Raw genomic sequence first — 16161 nt, 5'->3', positions numbered from 1 at the left:
TTAAAAAAGATAGCACAATCAAAGCAGAGTTCTGATTGAAAAAAATAATATCCTGTAATGAATTAGTGAAGAATGTAAGGTTTGGAGATCATTTAAAATAGTTCTCCTGAAACTATGCTTTTCCAGGGTCTCCAGGGGAAAACATAGAGGAAAGCCAAGTCAGAGGTCACAAAGACTTCTTTCCCTTGTGCAACTATGCAGTTCCAATTCATCCCTTTTACATATTGAACAATTATATAGTGTGTCATCCTAACTGACGTATCCAAGGTGAGGAAATATATCTGGATAATAGTCTAATATTACTCATAACACATCTACTGAATAAAACTTTGTGAAAAGCTCAAGTGTTACCAACATATTAACAAACAAATATCTTTTTACAAAAGACTCTTCCCAGGGCTCCCTTCATGTCTCTGTTCCTCAGGCTGTAGATGAAGGGGTTCAGCATGGGCGTCACCACAGTGTACATCATGGACATGACAGTCTCCTTAACAGTAGAATTGTTAGCTGATGGGCATAAATAGAGAGCAATAATTATCCCATAGAATAGTGACACCACGGAGAGGTGGGAGCCACAGGTGGAGAAGGCCTTGCAGATACCTCCAGCAGAAGGAACCTTGAGGATGGAGGACAAAATTCGTGCATAAGACAAGATGATGAGTAAGAATGGGATAACTACAGTGAGCCCTGCCATGAAAAACATCACCAACTCATTAACTCGAGTGTCAGAGCATGACAGCTTCAGCAGAACAGACATGTCACAGAAAAAGTGGGGGATCACGTTGTCTGCACAAAAACACAACCTGGCCATGAGCAGAGTGTGTAACAAGGCATTGAATGTGGTCTGCACCCAGGACAGTGCCACCAGGGAGAAGCAGAGCTTGGGGCTCATGATGGTGGTGTAGTGCAGGGGGAAGCAGATGGCCACATAGCGGTCATAGGCCATGGCCACTAGGAGGAAGCTCTCCAAGTCTCCAAAAAACATGAAGAAGTACATTTGGGTCAGACAGCCTGCGTAGGGGATGGACGGGACTTGGCTCTGCATGTTCTGCAGTAACTCGGGCATTGTGACAGAGGAGAAGCAGAGGTCAGAGAAGGACAAATTGCTGAGGAAGAAATACATGGGCGTGTGGAGGTGGGAGTCCAGGTGAATGAGCAGGATGATGAGGAGGTTCCCCAGGACGGTGGTAAGATACATGGCCAGGAACAGGGCGTAGAACAGGTCTCGTTGATCTGGTTCAATGGGCAGGCCCAGGAGGAGGAATTCTGAGACGATGCTTTGGTTTTCCATTTTCATGTTGCTATTTTATCACCTTTTTAAAATGAAAAATAATTTGTATTAAATTACTTGTCACAAAATAGTCATGCAGATGTGAAATGCAGTATGTGAAATACAGTCAATAATGTGTAATATTTGTATATAGTGTCAGATGGGTACTAGGCTTTTTGGGGGATCACTTCATAAAATATATAAATGCCTAATCATTATTGTGTACACCTGAAACTAATATAACATAATATTGAAAGTCAACTAGAATTTGAAAAATAGGTACACAGTTACAATGTTAATTATAATGTAGAGAATATAGTCAATGGTATTGTAACAGCTATGTACGGTATCAGATGCGTAGGAAACTTGTTGGAGTGTGTAAATGTCTAATCACCATGTTGTTCTGTACACCTGAAACTAATAATAAAAAACTAATTAATCAATTATTTAGTTAAGAAAAATTTAAGGCATAATTTCTATTAAAGTATGAACCTATAGATATGCATACACACATATACAGATTGCAGAAGTTTCAAAAAGATATTTTCTAATCAAGCACTCATAAGTTCCGTATTTAATTTGTCCTCTACCAAATACAAAAATATTTACATAAAGCAAAACTCTGAAAGCATCTGACGTTATGCATCCAGTTCAACCATCTTCCAGAATTCCATCAGAATGTTCCAGAATTGCTTCAAGAGTAGAGTCAATCAATATGACCTGAAAGGAGGAAGGAATTAGTCTAACATTTCTGTATGCCTCTGGCTTAGAGACATGTCAGAGAGAAGAAAAATCTATGCCTAATTTCTACTAATAAAGTAGAAAAAATGAAAATAAATGATGACACAGTTAAGCTGACAAGGATAGAAAAAAGTGGCAAATATTCAAATAAACAGAATTATGCAATTGATGAATCTAAAAGCACATATAAAAAAATTTGGAAAAAATAAAAGCAGTAAAATTGATTAAATAATTTCAGAGCTTTTGTTGTGCAAAGATCAACAAACAGACAAACTGGACAATCTAATTTTTTAAATTAAAGTTTATTGGGGTGAAATGGTTAATAAAGTTATATAGAAACAATAAAAGAATACAGTAAAGTTGCCAGGCAATATAATGTTTTAAAATATAAAATTAACTATAAATATTAAGAATAAGTAAAACGATATAGTCACAAAGGCAAATTTTTAAATCTTGCTATAATTTCTCAAATATATTTGAAAATCTGAATGAGACATTTTCTAAGCAAAGACAAATTGCAAAAATTGGCTGAATAATATATAAGGTATCTAACTCGACCATTAAATAAATATTAATGTAGAACAACAAATATGAAATAAACAGAAAGAAAACAATGTCCGGTAAAAGTCCTTAGGACAACAATAAGCATGTGAAAATTCACCTAACATTATTATTCATCAGGGAAATGCAACTTATAATCTGAAGATACTACTACATATACATTAAAATTTCTAAAATGAAAAACGTTTACAATATCAGATGTCGGCAAGTATGTGGAGCAATTAACACTCTCATACATCACTGGTAAGAACGTAAAATAGTAAAACCACTTACAAACTGTAGTTTCTTAAAGTTTAACATTCACCTACACTGGCATTCAGATATTTCACTCCTGAAATACCCAAAGTAAATGAAAGCAAATGTCCTCCAAGATGTGTGTAATTGAATTTCCCACAGAAACTTCAGTCATAACAGCTAAAACCAAACAACCCAAGGATTCATCAGCAGGAGAATGGATAAGCAAGTTGTGGGATATTCATTTCAATCATATTTTACATAGCAATGAAAAGTAATGAACTATAATGATTCAAACAACAACATGGATTATTATGCTAAATAAAATAAGTCAGACAGAAAAAGTCGAAAACCATATGATTTCCCTGACATGTGGTATATAAAACTGAAAACAACAAAAGAACAAGACAAACACATGAAGAAACAAAAACTCATAGACACAGACAATAGTTTAGTGGTTACCAGAGGGTAAGAGGGCAGTGAGGTGGTAGATGAGGGTAAAAAGGATCAATTATATGGTGATGGAAGGAGAATTGACTCTGGGTGGTGAACAGACTATGTGATATATAAGTGACGTATTACAGAATTGTACACCTGAAATCTATGTAACTTTCCTAACAATTGTCACCCTAATAAACTTCAATTTAAAAAAGAACATGGATAAAATCTCAAAAACATGTATGTTGAGTAAAATAAACCACTTCACAAGCTGGCAAATCTAGTCTATGGTGACAGAAACCAGGACAGAGGTTATTGCAAGACACTTGTGAGTATTGACTAAGAGAAGGCACGAGGGAGATTTCTGTGGTAATATAAATGCTCTGTATTTTGGTCTGTGCAGTGCTTACATGGATGTAAATTCAGTGAGTTGTGCACTTAAATTTGTGTGCCATATGTAAATTATATTGCAATTTTTTAAAGCCTTTGGGCCAGGAAGCTTTCTTAATTTTTCAAACTTTCAAAGAACAAATAATCCCAGGCTCTACATAAGGCATTCTAGAACCTAAAATTAAATAGAAAGTTACATAATTTACTGAAGAAGGAAATACAATCATTAAGTAGCGTGCATCAGGCCCCATGTAGGGCATCTTTCTGAGAATTTCTGAAATACACATAATAAAAAGAACTATCTTATCAAGGGTAAATGAGGTCAAATATATGGTGATGGAAAAAGAACTCACTCTAGGTGTTGAACACAATCTATGATACATAGATAATGTATTACAGAATTGTACACTTGAAACCTTAATAATTTTACTAACTATTCTCACCCCAATAAATTTTCATTTAAAAAAAGAGTTAACATTACACACAGTGGTAAAAAAATTTTAACTATTGAAACTATGGGGGCAATCAAAATGTAGCATATTGATTAATCTAAGTCATCGATGTCCACTAGCAATAAAATGCAAGGCACAAATGTAAGCCATATAAGTAAATTTAAATTTTCTATAAACATATTTAAAAACGCAAAAAGAAACAGGAAAAAATAATCTTAATAAAGTTTTACAGAGCCAATATATCCAAGGTATCCTCATTTCAATATACAATAAATATTTAAAAAATTATGTCATGCATCTATTTCTTTCAAATTCCAGTGTCTATTTTATACACACAACACATTTCTATTTGAACTAGGCACTTTCAAGTAATCAACAGCCACATGTCGCTAATGGCTACCAAAATGGGCAGTAGTGACCTAAGTACAGCTTCTCCATGATATATTATGTGGCCAACTAAAATCAAATGTTAAAAAAAAGCTCAGTAGCAGCAGGGCTGGGAAATGAAAAATAGTGCCATTGGCATGCCAGAGTTTTGAGAATTTCTGGTTCAGATTAAGCTAATGGGATTCACATTGAGGAAAGTTCAGAGTAACCGGCTCGCAGAAAGCACAGCAACAGAGGCCCACCACGGAAATAAATGGCCTATTTCTCCCAAAGCTAGAAGACTCCTAAATTCAGAGAAATAAAATGGATCTTGGGGCCACTGAAGGATGGAAGGGAGTGAAACAGTCAAATCTTAGGACTAGAGAAGAGTGACAGGTGTGAAGCAGCTGTTCACAGCACAAACCTAGACATCCTCCCAGGCATGACTGGTTTGTTAGGTAAACAGGAGACTTGCCTGAGGCAGCATCTAATGAAGCCAGTGGGGCCACAAACAGAGGGAACCCAAACTCTGGTGAAGGTCTGGTCACGACAGTAATCACAGCAATGACGTCCCCTAATCTGATCCTCCCCGCAGTGCTTCCCCTTCCACTTGTATAGGAGCTCAGTCCCCTGTGAGTCCATCATTTGAGGCTGAGGAAGGTATAGGCCAGGGAGCGGTGAGCAGGGAGCTGATCCAATGGCCACCAGAATCCTTTTGTAGTGTGCAAAACCAACTGTGGACTCTGCCACCACACATCCATTCACTCCTGCACCCTGCTCACTGCTCTTCTCCTGGCATTCTACTCCAAAGACAGAACAGACTGGAACCTAAATAGTGAGGATTTCCTCTCAAGTTATGGGCTGAATTTATCCCTAGGTAAAGTTATTATTCATATTAGGACAGCTCAATTTAGGGGAAGGAAACTTGGCTCCTTGGAAAGGAGTTCTCAGGATGGTTCCTTACACATTGTTTAACTTGCCCCCAAGCAAAATATTCAGGAGACCATAGGAGTCAAACTCCATTGTTTACTGGCCTGTGACCTTGACAAATAGCTGATCTTTTCTAACATTAACTCCTCCCATCACTGAATCTTCCATACCTCACAGAATTGTAGATTTGGCATGACTAATACCTGCAAAGTACAAATTACTCCACAAATATACAATTTATTAGTTCCCTTTAGCAGTTCTGGTGATTCCCAATTACATATAGAGATGGGAATCACTGTTGAGAGTGGAAAACAGGGAGGAAGATGACTTCTAAATCATCCTGCATGAGTTGTGCTACAGAAATGTGGAATCTTAATATCTGTTAAAGGGGATTTTAGTATAATTACTTCTGACCTTCCTCCCCACTCACCTAGCTTGTCTGAAATTGGCTCCAGAGCCTGCTTCCTGTTTGCTGCTTCCACCTCGTGCATTTCCAGCCAGAGACCCTGCCATTGTCTTCTGACTCCTCTCTTCTACAATGCCCTGACCCCTGGGAACCCTGGGTCCCATAGAAACTCATTAGTAACAAACCTGGTGCTTGCCCACCCCCCTGCCTTACTCCTGCACATTTCTGAATAAATCATGCCCAGACACAGAATTCTGGATTCACCCCAAGTCGGACCTTCTCAAGGAACCTTTCCCTGACCACCGCAGCCCACTTTAATATCCCCCTTCTTCATCTTCTGCAGTATCTGGCCTTCTACAAAGTTAGCATAATCAAATACTGTCAGGTGATCGCCATTGTTTTATATTGTGCAGTGAGTGCTTGCATATATACCAACCTTCTCTCATCAGCTGGAGTTTAAGCTCTGTGACAGCAAGTAATGTGTTAATTGATTCATCCAGGAAATACTTAATCCAATATTTCATTAATGAATTCCTTTAAGAAATATTTACTGAATAACTACTGTATCGAAAGCTTGAGTCTTGTGCTGTGAGAAAGACTGTGGCCGAGGTAGACATGGTGCTTGCCCTCAGACAACTTACAGTAGCTGTCAGACACAACTAAATAAGCTACTACCAAGTATTATAAATGTTTCATAGGGGAAATACAGGATGTAATAAGAGTATGTATCAAAGACACCTAAATTTATCCAGCAGGTCATAGAAGACATCTATTTTTTTAATAAAGTTTAAAGAATCTAAGGAGTCTTCTAGGAAAAGAGAATGAAAATTGTCCAGAGAGAGAAAAGTACATGGCAAAGCCCAGATGTGAGAGAGACTTGAGCTGCTTACACAGTAAAGGCGGTTGGTTCAGTGTGGGTGAAATGTATGTGTGCTGGGAGGAAGGCAGCGGATGGGGGGGTCTCTGGGAGAGAGGAAAGGTGAAGGATATAATTTGGTGATTCTTCAAAAAGTTAAGCATAGAATTAGCACATGACACAGCAGTTCCACTCCTCGGTATATGTCTGAAAACACTAAGGTACACAAACAAATACTTGTACAGAATGTTCATAGCAGCACTGCTCACAACAGCTCCAAACAGCAAACAACCATCAACTGATGACTGGAAAATAAATCGTGGTGTATCCACACATTGGAATATTATTCTGCAATAAAAATAAATGAAGTACTGATACATGCTGCGATATGGATGAATTCTGAAAATATTACACTATTGATAGAAGTCAGTCAAAGAAGCCCACTATTGTATGATTCTATTTATATGAAATATCAAAATCGGCATATCCATAGAGACATGAATTAGATTGGTGATTGCTATTGGGAAATGAGTAGTGATTGTCAATGGGCATGGGATTTCTTTGAGGGTAATGAAACTCTTCTAAAGTTGAGTATGGTAATGGTTGTGCAACTCTGTAAATATGCAAAAAATATTCAATTTATTCTTTAAATGGGTGAGTGGTATGGTATGTGAATTATATGTTAACAATCTCTCATAAAAAGCAAGTCTTTATCATTGGGGAAATTTACATACAGAGTATATATTAAATGTATGTGTATTGACATGAAATCATTTGATTGTGATAATGGTATAGTTATGTATGAGAATATTCTTGTTTCTAGCAGATTCTGAAGGCTGGATTTAGTGGGTAAGTGTCTTGATGTCTGAAAATTATCTCAAATGGCTCATCCATTTACAAAAAGGAGAAGGAGAAGAAAAAGAAAGAATAAAAAAGAGTAGGAGGGAGGCAGTGAGGGTGGAAAAGAGGTTGATATATGATATAAACATAAACAAATAAAATTGGAAAGATTTGAGACCTTGATGGAGTATAAGAAAGACAAACTAATTTGAAATTAAGCTTGGAAATTTCGTCTTGAATATCACTCGTTTAAAGACATAATGTTCCATTTGTTTCAATCTATGAGATCAAGTACACATCTTGTTTTGGTAGTGAATATTTATGGAATCACAATATTATAAATTCTGTTTATCTCTAATTTATACAAACTGAAGTTATCATTTTTGTGTAGACTAATTGTGGTGCATAACTTTCAAATCTGGTACAAAAATTGTTGGTCTTACTAAAGTAGAGAACAGAATAAAATGGAACAATAATAATGTTCCAATATACAATAGTAGATAATTCTCTGGAAATGAAAAAAGATGCAGATATATAAATCAAAAGGGACTTACTGTGTTATTTTAAAAATTGTAACAAGATTCATCCAATACAAAATCAAAATCTGATGAAGTTATTAAACTTCATGTTTGGAAAAATAATACTACAAAGCTCGGAGATAGGGGAGAAGATGGCTAAATAAAGAGTGGAGAGAAGTAGGAGTAGTCAGCCTTACCTCAGATTTTTCCACAGCTTTTTGGAAAATGGGTTTTCAGTGTGAAAACAGATGTCCACAAAATTCTATACCTAGCCAAACTGTCCTTCAGAGGTTAACAAACATACAAATGGAAAATTTAATATGTGAAAATACAATAAACATTGTATTCATGTATGAATCTTATTTTTAAAATGACTAGAAGATATAACTCAACAAAGGAATTAATTAAAATAAAGAATTGAAAAGTAAAAACTCATTATTGGAAAATAATGGTGGGAAGAATTCTGTTTAACGTAACTAAGAATAAAGTTGGAAAAATACGATAATAAATGCAAACACCATGCTAAATCATTTAATAGAAAGCTGAATTTTAGGCAAATAGCATTTTAAAAATGAAAATTCATTGCTATAATAAAGGGGATACAAATATCCCTTTAGGATCAGGTCAGGTTAAAAAAGACACTACGGATATTTTAATACATTAGGAAAATTGACGTGATAGAGATAGAATGATGTGAAATTTGAGTAGAAATAGGTCAAGTAGGAACCATATAGGTCAATGGAACAGAACAGGGAATGCAGAAATAGATGCACCCATACATGGTCAATTGACTTTACACAAATGTACCCAGGAGAGTCAGTGGGGAAAAGGATAGTATTTTCAATAATTAATAAACTGCAAAGGTTGGATACAATTCAAATCTCTATCAAAAGGTGAATGAATGAATAAGTTGTGCTATATTTGCACAACGGAATACCACTCATTGATAAACAGAAACAAACTACTCATACACAGATTTATAGCTAAATCCACAAAACTATTTGCTGAGCTAAAGACACCAGATACAGAAGAAAACATACTAAATGATTCCATTTATATGAAATTCAAAATCAGGCAGATCTAACCTATAGTGATAGAAATCTGGCTGATAGACATCAGGTCAGTGGTAGGAAATGGGAGATTGATTACAAGGGGTCACAGTAAATAGTGAGGTGATGGAATTTTCTAGATACTGATTGGGGTTGAGGTCACATAGATGCTTATAATTGTCAAGACTCATTGAACTGTGCACCTAAAATGGGTACATTTTCTTGCATGTAAATTATACTTCAAGAAAATGGAAATGTATACTTACCTGGCAGGGGAGATACCATGATCACGAAGGTGGTTTTCCCAGGGCGAAGCTTGTCCATTGCACTCTGGATGTGCTGACCCTTGCGATTTCCCCAAATGTGGGAAACTCGACTGCATAATTTGTATTAGTGGGGAATTGCGTTTGCGCTCTCCCCTGTAAAAAAAAAAAAAAAGAAAAAAGAAAATGGAAATGTACATCAGTGCTCTTATTCCCACATCTTTGCTTTACCATAGACTATCATTATTAATAGGTCAATTATGTAGTCATTCATTTACCACTTCTTGTTTTTTCAGCTGTTTATTTCCCTCTGGTTCACATTTAAGTTGAACATCTTTTCATGCTGTTTATTCGTTATGATTTTCTGTTAATACTCTTTTTACATTTTTCTATTCAGTTGTTCATTTTATTCTTATACCATTTGCAGCAGTTCTTTGTATATTCTGAATTTTAATCTTGTGTCTGCTAAACATGCTAGTCTGTCACTTCTCTTTCCAATTTGTTTACATTATCTTCTGTCCTGGAAAGTTTCTTATTTTAATGCAGTAAAATATCTCACGTTTACATAACAAAGTAATTCCATTGAGAATTTGATTTGGATTGAATTGCATGTACTTGAGAAGTGATGTTGTTAAAATACTGAGGTTGCAAGTCCATAAAATGCACAATTTTAAATGGATTGCTTTTATCATATAAAAATTACTCTTCAAAATGCTGTTTAAAATGAGTCACCTTTTCCAGCATCATAGTATTACATCAATTTATTGTGGTATTCTTTTATACATTTCAGTAAAGTTTTCATGTTTCCTTCTTGTAGTTCTTCCTCCTAATTTTCATTCCTATTGAAAATCACATCTATTATTCACTGGCTTTTCTTTTTTTCTCATTAAACTTTGTTTTAATGGGTCTCAAAATTCTGTGACAGATTTTTGGTCAAGTTGTTTCCATTAAAAAGTACTGATTTTAAAAACAAATAACTTAAAAACTGCCACACAAAAAAACAAATGGTCCACAAAACGTTCTCCTTTCCTTCTGAAGGTTTTACGATGCATTGTAATCATTAACCAGTCTTTTACTATTACACTTAAGTGGCCAATTGAGACAAACAATTCTGAGACCATTCTTCTACCAGTGATTAAGACTGGGGTGGCAGGTATTAGGGATAATATTCTTTTAGCCTTCTGAGCTTTTTGGGCAGACTTGGTGACCTTGCCAGCTCCAGCTGCTTTCTTGTCCACTGCTTTGATGACACCCACAGCAACTGTCTGTCTCATGTCACGAACAGCAAAACGACCAAGACGAGGGTAGTCAGAGAAGCTCTCAACACACATGGGCTTGCCAGGAACCATGTCAACAATGGCAACATCACCAGATTTCAAAAACTTGGGGCCATCTTCCAGCTTTTTCCTTGAATGACGATCAATCTTGTCCTTCAGCTCAGCAAATTTGCAAGCAATGTGAGCTGTGTGACAATCAAGCACAGGTGCATATCCAGCACTGATTTGGCCTGAATGGTTCAGGATAATCACCTGAGCAGTGAAGCCAGGTGCTCCATTGGTGGGTCATTTTTGCTGTCACCAGCCACATTGCCACGACGAACATCTTTGACAGACACATTCTTGACACTGAAGCCCACATTGTTCCCAGGAAGAGCTTCACTCAAAGCTTCATGGTGCATTTCAACAGACTTTACTTCAGTTGTAACATTGACTGGAGCAGAGGTGACCACCAGGCTGGGTCTGAGAACACCAGTCTCCACTCGGCCCACAGGGACAGTACCAATACCACCAATTTTGTAGACATCCTGAAGGGGCAGATGCAAAGGCTTGTCAGTTGGACGAGTTGGTAGCAGGATGCAATCCAGAGCTTCAAGCAGTGAGTGTGTTTCCACTGGCACTGCCATCTTTACGGGTGACTTTCCATCCCATGAACCACGGCATGTTAGCACTTGGCTCCAGCATGTTGTCACCATTCCAACCAGAAATTAGCACAAATGCGACTGTGTCAGGGTTGTAGCCAATTTTCTTAATCTAGGTGCTGACTTCCTTAACGATTTCCTTTTACCTCTTCTGGCTGTAAGGCGGCTCAGTGGAATCCATTTTGTTCACACCAACAATTAGTTGTTTCACACCCAGGGTATAAGCCAGAAGGGTATGCTCACGGGTCTGCCCATTCTCGGAGATACCTGCTTCGAATTCACCAACACCAGCAGCAACAATCAGGACAGCACAGTCAGCCTGACATGTGTCTGTAATCATGTTTTTGATAAAGTCTCTGTCCTGGGGCATCGATGATGGTCACATAATACTTGCTGGTCTCGAATTTCCACAGGGAGATATCAATGGTGATCCCATGCTCGTGTTCAGCTTTCAGTTTATCCAAGACCCAGGCAGACTTGAAGGAGCCCTTTCCCATCTCAGCAGCCTCCTTCTCAAAATTTTCGATGGTTCTTTTGTCAATCCCACCACATTTGTAGATCAGATGACCAGTAGTGGTAGACTTGCCGGAATCTACGTGTCCAATGACAACGATGTTGATGTACGTCTTTTCTTTTCCCATTTTGGGTTAGATTCAGCGGTGGTTTTCACTACACCTGTGATCTGGCGGCAAACCCGTTGCGAAAAAGCTATTCATTTGCTTTTAATTAGATTTTTCTAGTATAGAGGAAAGTGATTTCATTTAAATATTTCTCCACTCTGTTGTATTATGCCAATGAGATTTCAGAATGTACCCATTATACAACCTACTGTTACCATCTCATGGAGAATAATAAAATATTTCAGGAAATACAATATTAAATGAAAATGTGTAATGCAAGATTATATGGACTATAATCTACTTTTATGAATATATGTACATATACAGAGGTGGCTGCTTGGGTAACAGGATGGAAGATAACATCACAAACCAAGGTATAGGGTAAAAGTCAAAGAACACACTTGCGGTCATAGGAGTTCAATGTCCTGTATGTTGAGATTGAACTGATCATAGACCCTCAAGTAGAGATGTCCACTGGGCAGATGAGAATAAAAGCTGGGAACTCAGGAGAAAAGTCTGTGCTTCAGATAGAGATGTGGAGGTCACCAGAATATACAAAAGGATGAAAGTGGTGGGTTTCGATGCCATCGCTTAGAGGGGGATACAAATGGACCAAGGCTTGATACCTAGTCCATGCCACAAATGGAGCTAAAAGTTTTGTTTACTTGTTTGTTTGTTTTCTAATGGCTGTTCCCTTTCTTGTTGAAGTTAAAGAAAGTCAGAAAAACCCGTAAAATCACAGACTGGAATCTTACATAGACTCAACAATTGACACACTGTGTAACGTGGCAAGTAATTGAACACCATATTTTCCAGTCTGTGAAATAGTGACGATATCTTCTATATTTCCTTAGAATTATCATGAGGCTAGAATAAAAACATAGTTATAAAGTTCTTTTTTGCAATCCAAACTATTATACAAAGGTAAGAGAAGCATCCTTCAACTCTGAACTTGTATACCTCCTTCTAGCTTCTTTCCCCATTGCTGGAGAAATAAATTTTAGGGCCCCTGGGTATTCATTATACTCATATAAAGACAAAACACAGTCTTGTAGTAAAAGTGTTTGGATGGTGAACACAATGCAATATACAGATAATGAATTGTGGAATTGTATACTTGTACCTATTATGTGATTGTATTAACCAAAGTGACCCAAATAAATTTAATTTAAAAAAAGAAAAACGAATTCCAGGTCATAGCCCATCAGGAAATACAAAGTTAACACAAATTTAAATCAGAGGGGGGAAATGATTAACAGATAAAATATATGAAATTTCTGTACATATGTAGGAGACATTTAGAGAGAGGCTGGGAGGTTGAAATGTGTGGATCTTATTTAGTACTGACTCAAGAGTACAGAGAATCTTTTTTTTAAAAAAAAAAAAGATACCACAATCAAAGCAGAGTTCTGATTGAAAAAATAATATCCTGTAATGAATTAGTTAAGAATGTAAGGTATGGAAATCATTTAAATAGTACTTCTAAAACTATGCTTTTCCAGGGAAAGAGAGAGGAAGGCCAAGTCAGAGGTCACAAAGATTTTTTTCCCTAGTTCAACTATACAGTTCCAAGTCATCCCATTTACATATTGAACAATTATATAGTAAGTATGTCATCTTGAGTGACATTTCCATGGTGAAGAAGAATATCTAGATAATGTTCCAATATTGTTCATAATATATCTACAGAATAAACTATGTGTAAAGCTCAAGTGTTACCATCATATTAACCAAAAAATATCTTTTTACGAAACACTCTTCCCAGGGCTCCCTTCATGTCTCTGTTCCTCAGGCTGTAGATGAAGGGGTTCAGCATGGGCGTCACCACAGTGTACATCATGGACATGACAGTCTCCTTAACAGTAGAATTGTTAGCTGATGGGCATAAATAGAGAGCAATAATTGTCCCATAGAATAGTGACACCACGGAGAGGTGGGAGCCACAGGTGGAGAAGGCCTTGCTAATACCCCCAGAGGAAGGAACCTTGAGGATGGAGAACAAAATTTGTGCATAAGACGTGATGATGAGTAGGAATGGGATGACTCCAGTGAGCCCTCCCATGAAATATATCACCAACTCATTAACTCGAGTGTCAGAGCATGACAGCTTCAGCAGAACAGATATGTCACAGAAAAAGTGGGGGATCACGTTTTCTGCACAAAAACACAACCTGGCCATGAGCAGAGTGTGTAACAAGGCATTGAATGTGGTCTGCACCCAGGACAGCGCCCCCAGGGAGAAGCAGAGCTTGGGGCTCATGATGGTGGTGTAGTGCAGGGGGAAGCAGATGGCCACATAGCGGTCATCGGCCATGGCCACTAGGAGGAAGCTCTCTAGGTCTGCAAAAAGCAGGAAGAAGTACATTTGGGTCAGACAGCCTGCGTAGGGGATGGACGGGACTTGGCTCTGCATGTTCTGCAGTAACTCGGGCATTGTGACAGAGGAGAAGCAGAGGTCAGAGAAGGACAAATTGCTGAGGAAGAAATACATGGGCATGTGGAGGTGGGAGTCCAAGTGAATGAGCAGGATGATGAGGAGGTTCCCCAGGACGGTGGTAAGATACATGGCCAGGAACAGGGCGTAGAACAGGTCTCGTTGATCTGGTTCAATGGGCAGGCCCAGGAGGAGGAATTCTGAGACGATGCTTTGGTTTTCCATTTTCATGTTGCTATTGTTTACCTTTTTAAAATGAAAAATAATTTGTATTAAATTGCTAGTCACAAAATAGTCACGAGGATGTGAAACACAGTGTGGGAAATATAGTCAATAATGTTATAATATTTATATGTAGTGTCAGATGGGTACTAGACTTTTTGGGGGATCACTTCGTCAATCATGTAAAAAAAAACCTAATCACAGCTCTGTACACCTGAAACTAAAGTAATATAATATTGAAAGTCAACCATAATTAAAAAAAATAGGTACACAGTTACAATGTAAATACAATATAGGGAATATAGTCAATGGATTGTAACAGGTATGTATGGCATCAGATGGGTAGGAAACTTGTTGGAGTGTGAACATGTCTAATCACTATGTTTTTCTGTACACCTGAAACTGATAATAAAAATTAATTAATGACTTTTAAAATTTTTAAATGAATATTTTTATTAAATTATGAACCTAAATATGTGTACACACATACACGAATTGCAGAACATTCCAAAAGATATTTTTTAATCAGGCACTCATTAGTTCAGTACTTTATTTTTCTCTACCAAATATAAACATAAATATTTTCATAAAGCAAAACGCTGATGCATCTGAGGTTATACATCTAATTCAACCATCTTCCCGAATTCTATCAGAACGTTCCATAATTGCTTCATGAGTGGAGTCAATCAGCATGATCTGAAAGGAGGAAGGAAGTAGTCGAATATTTCTGTATGCCTCTGGCTTAGACATGTGTCGGAGAGAAGAAAGAATCTACGCCTAGTTTCTGCTAATAAAGTAAAAAAAGTGAAAATAAATGATGACAGCGTTAAGCTAAAAAGGATTGAAAAAGAGAGGCAAATATTCAAATAAATAGGATTATGCAATTGATAAAGCAAAAGCCTACATTAACAAATTGGAAAAAATAAAAGCAGTAAAATGGATCAAATAATATCAGCGCTTTTGTTTCCAAAGATCAATAAAATAGACAAAACCGGACAAATTAATTTTTTAATTAAAGTTTACTGGGGTTAAATGATTTAAAATTACATTAAATAATAAAAAAATACAGTAAAGTTGCCGGCCAATCTAATGTTTTAAAAGATATAAATAACAGTAAGACATTAGGAATAAAAAAAACGATATAGTCACAAAGGCAAATTTTAAATCTTCCTAAAATTTCTCAAATATATTTGAAAATCTGAATGAGACATTTTCTAAGCAAAGATAAATTGCAAAAATTGGCTCAATAATATATCACGTGTCTAAATAGACTATTAAAATAAATAATAAAGAAGAGCAACAAATATGAAATAAACAGAAAGAAAACAATGTCCTGTAAAAGTCCTTAGGCCAACAATGAGCTATGAAAATGCAACTAACATTATTATTCACAGGGAAATGCAAATTAAAACCTGAAGCTACTACTACATATCCACTAGAATGGCTAAAATGAAAAAGATTTACAACATCACATGTCAGCCAGGATGTGTAACAATTATCACTCTTATATATCACTGTTACGAATGTAAAATAGTAAAAACATTTTACAAACTGTAATTTCTTAAAGTTTAACATTCACTCACACTGTGATTCAGAAATTTCACTCCTGAAATACCCAAAATAAATGAAAATGAAAATGGGTTTGGGGCCATT

General features: G+C 36.7%; 2 protein-coding genes, 1 non-coding gene and 1 pseudogene across 3 annotated transcripts; 1 reads left to right on the top strand and 3 right to left on the bottom strand.

The window, feature by feature from the left end:
* Window positions 1-358: 358 nt before the first annotated feature.
* LOC117012884 (olfactory receptor-like protein DTMT) lies at window positions 359-1297 on the bottom strand. The gene has a single exon (XM_033089373.1). It carries the CDS (start codon window positions 1295-1297, stop codon window positions 359-361), a length of 939 nt encoding a protein of 312 aa, XP_032945264.1.
* A 6903-nt stretch (window positions 1298-8200) lies between these two features.
* On the bottom strand, window positions 8201-11873 carry LOC117012883 (elongation factor 1-alpha 1-like; annotated as a pseudogene).
* Window positions 9310-9473, top strand: LOC117014187 (U1 spliceosomal RNA). Its single transcript, XR_004421477.1, has one exon. It is a non-coding gene; the product is annotated as a U1 spliceosomal RNA (small nuclear RNA).
* A 1705-nt stretch (window positions 11874-13578) lies between the features above and the next one.
* On the bottom strand, window positions 13579-14517 carry LOC117012882 (olfactory receptor-like protein DTMT). The gene has a single exon (XM_033089371.1). It carries the CDS (start codon window positions 14515-14517, stop codon window positions 13579-13581), a length of 939 nt encoding a protein of 312 aa, XP_032945262.1.
* Window positions 14518-16161: the final 1644 nt, after the last annotated feature.

Source organism: Rhinolophus ferrumequinum, chromosome 21 (genome assembly GCF_004115265.2).
Source record: "Rhinolophus ferrumequinum isolate MPI-CBG mRhiFer1 chromosome 21, mRhiFer1_v1.p, whole genome shotgun sequence".
In the NCBI taxonomy this organism is placed as follows: domain Eukaryota; kingdom Metazoa; phylum Chordata; class Mammalia; order Chiroptera; family Rhinolophidae; genus Rhinolophus; species Rhinolophus ferrumequinum.
Note: the sequence above shows the minus strand (reverse complement) of the source record. Positions and strands in the feature narration are given on the sequence as shown.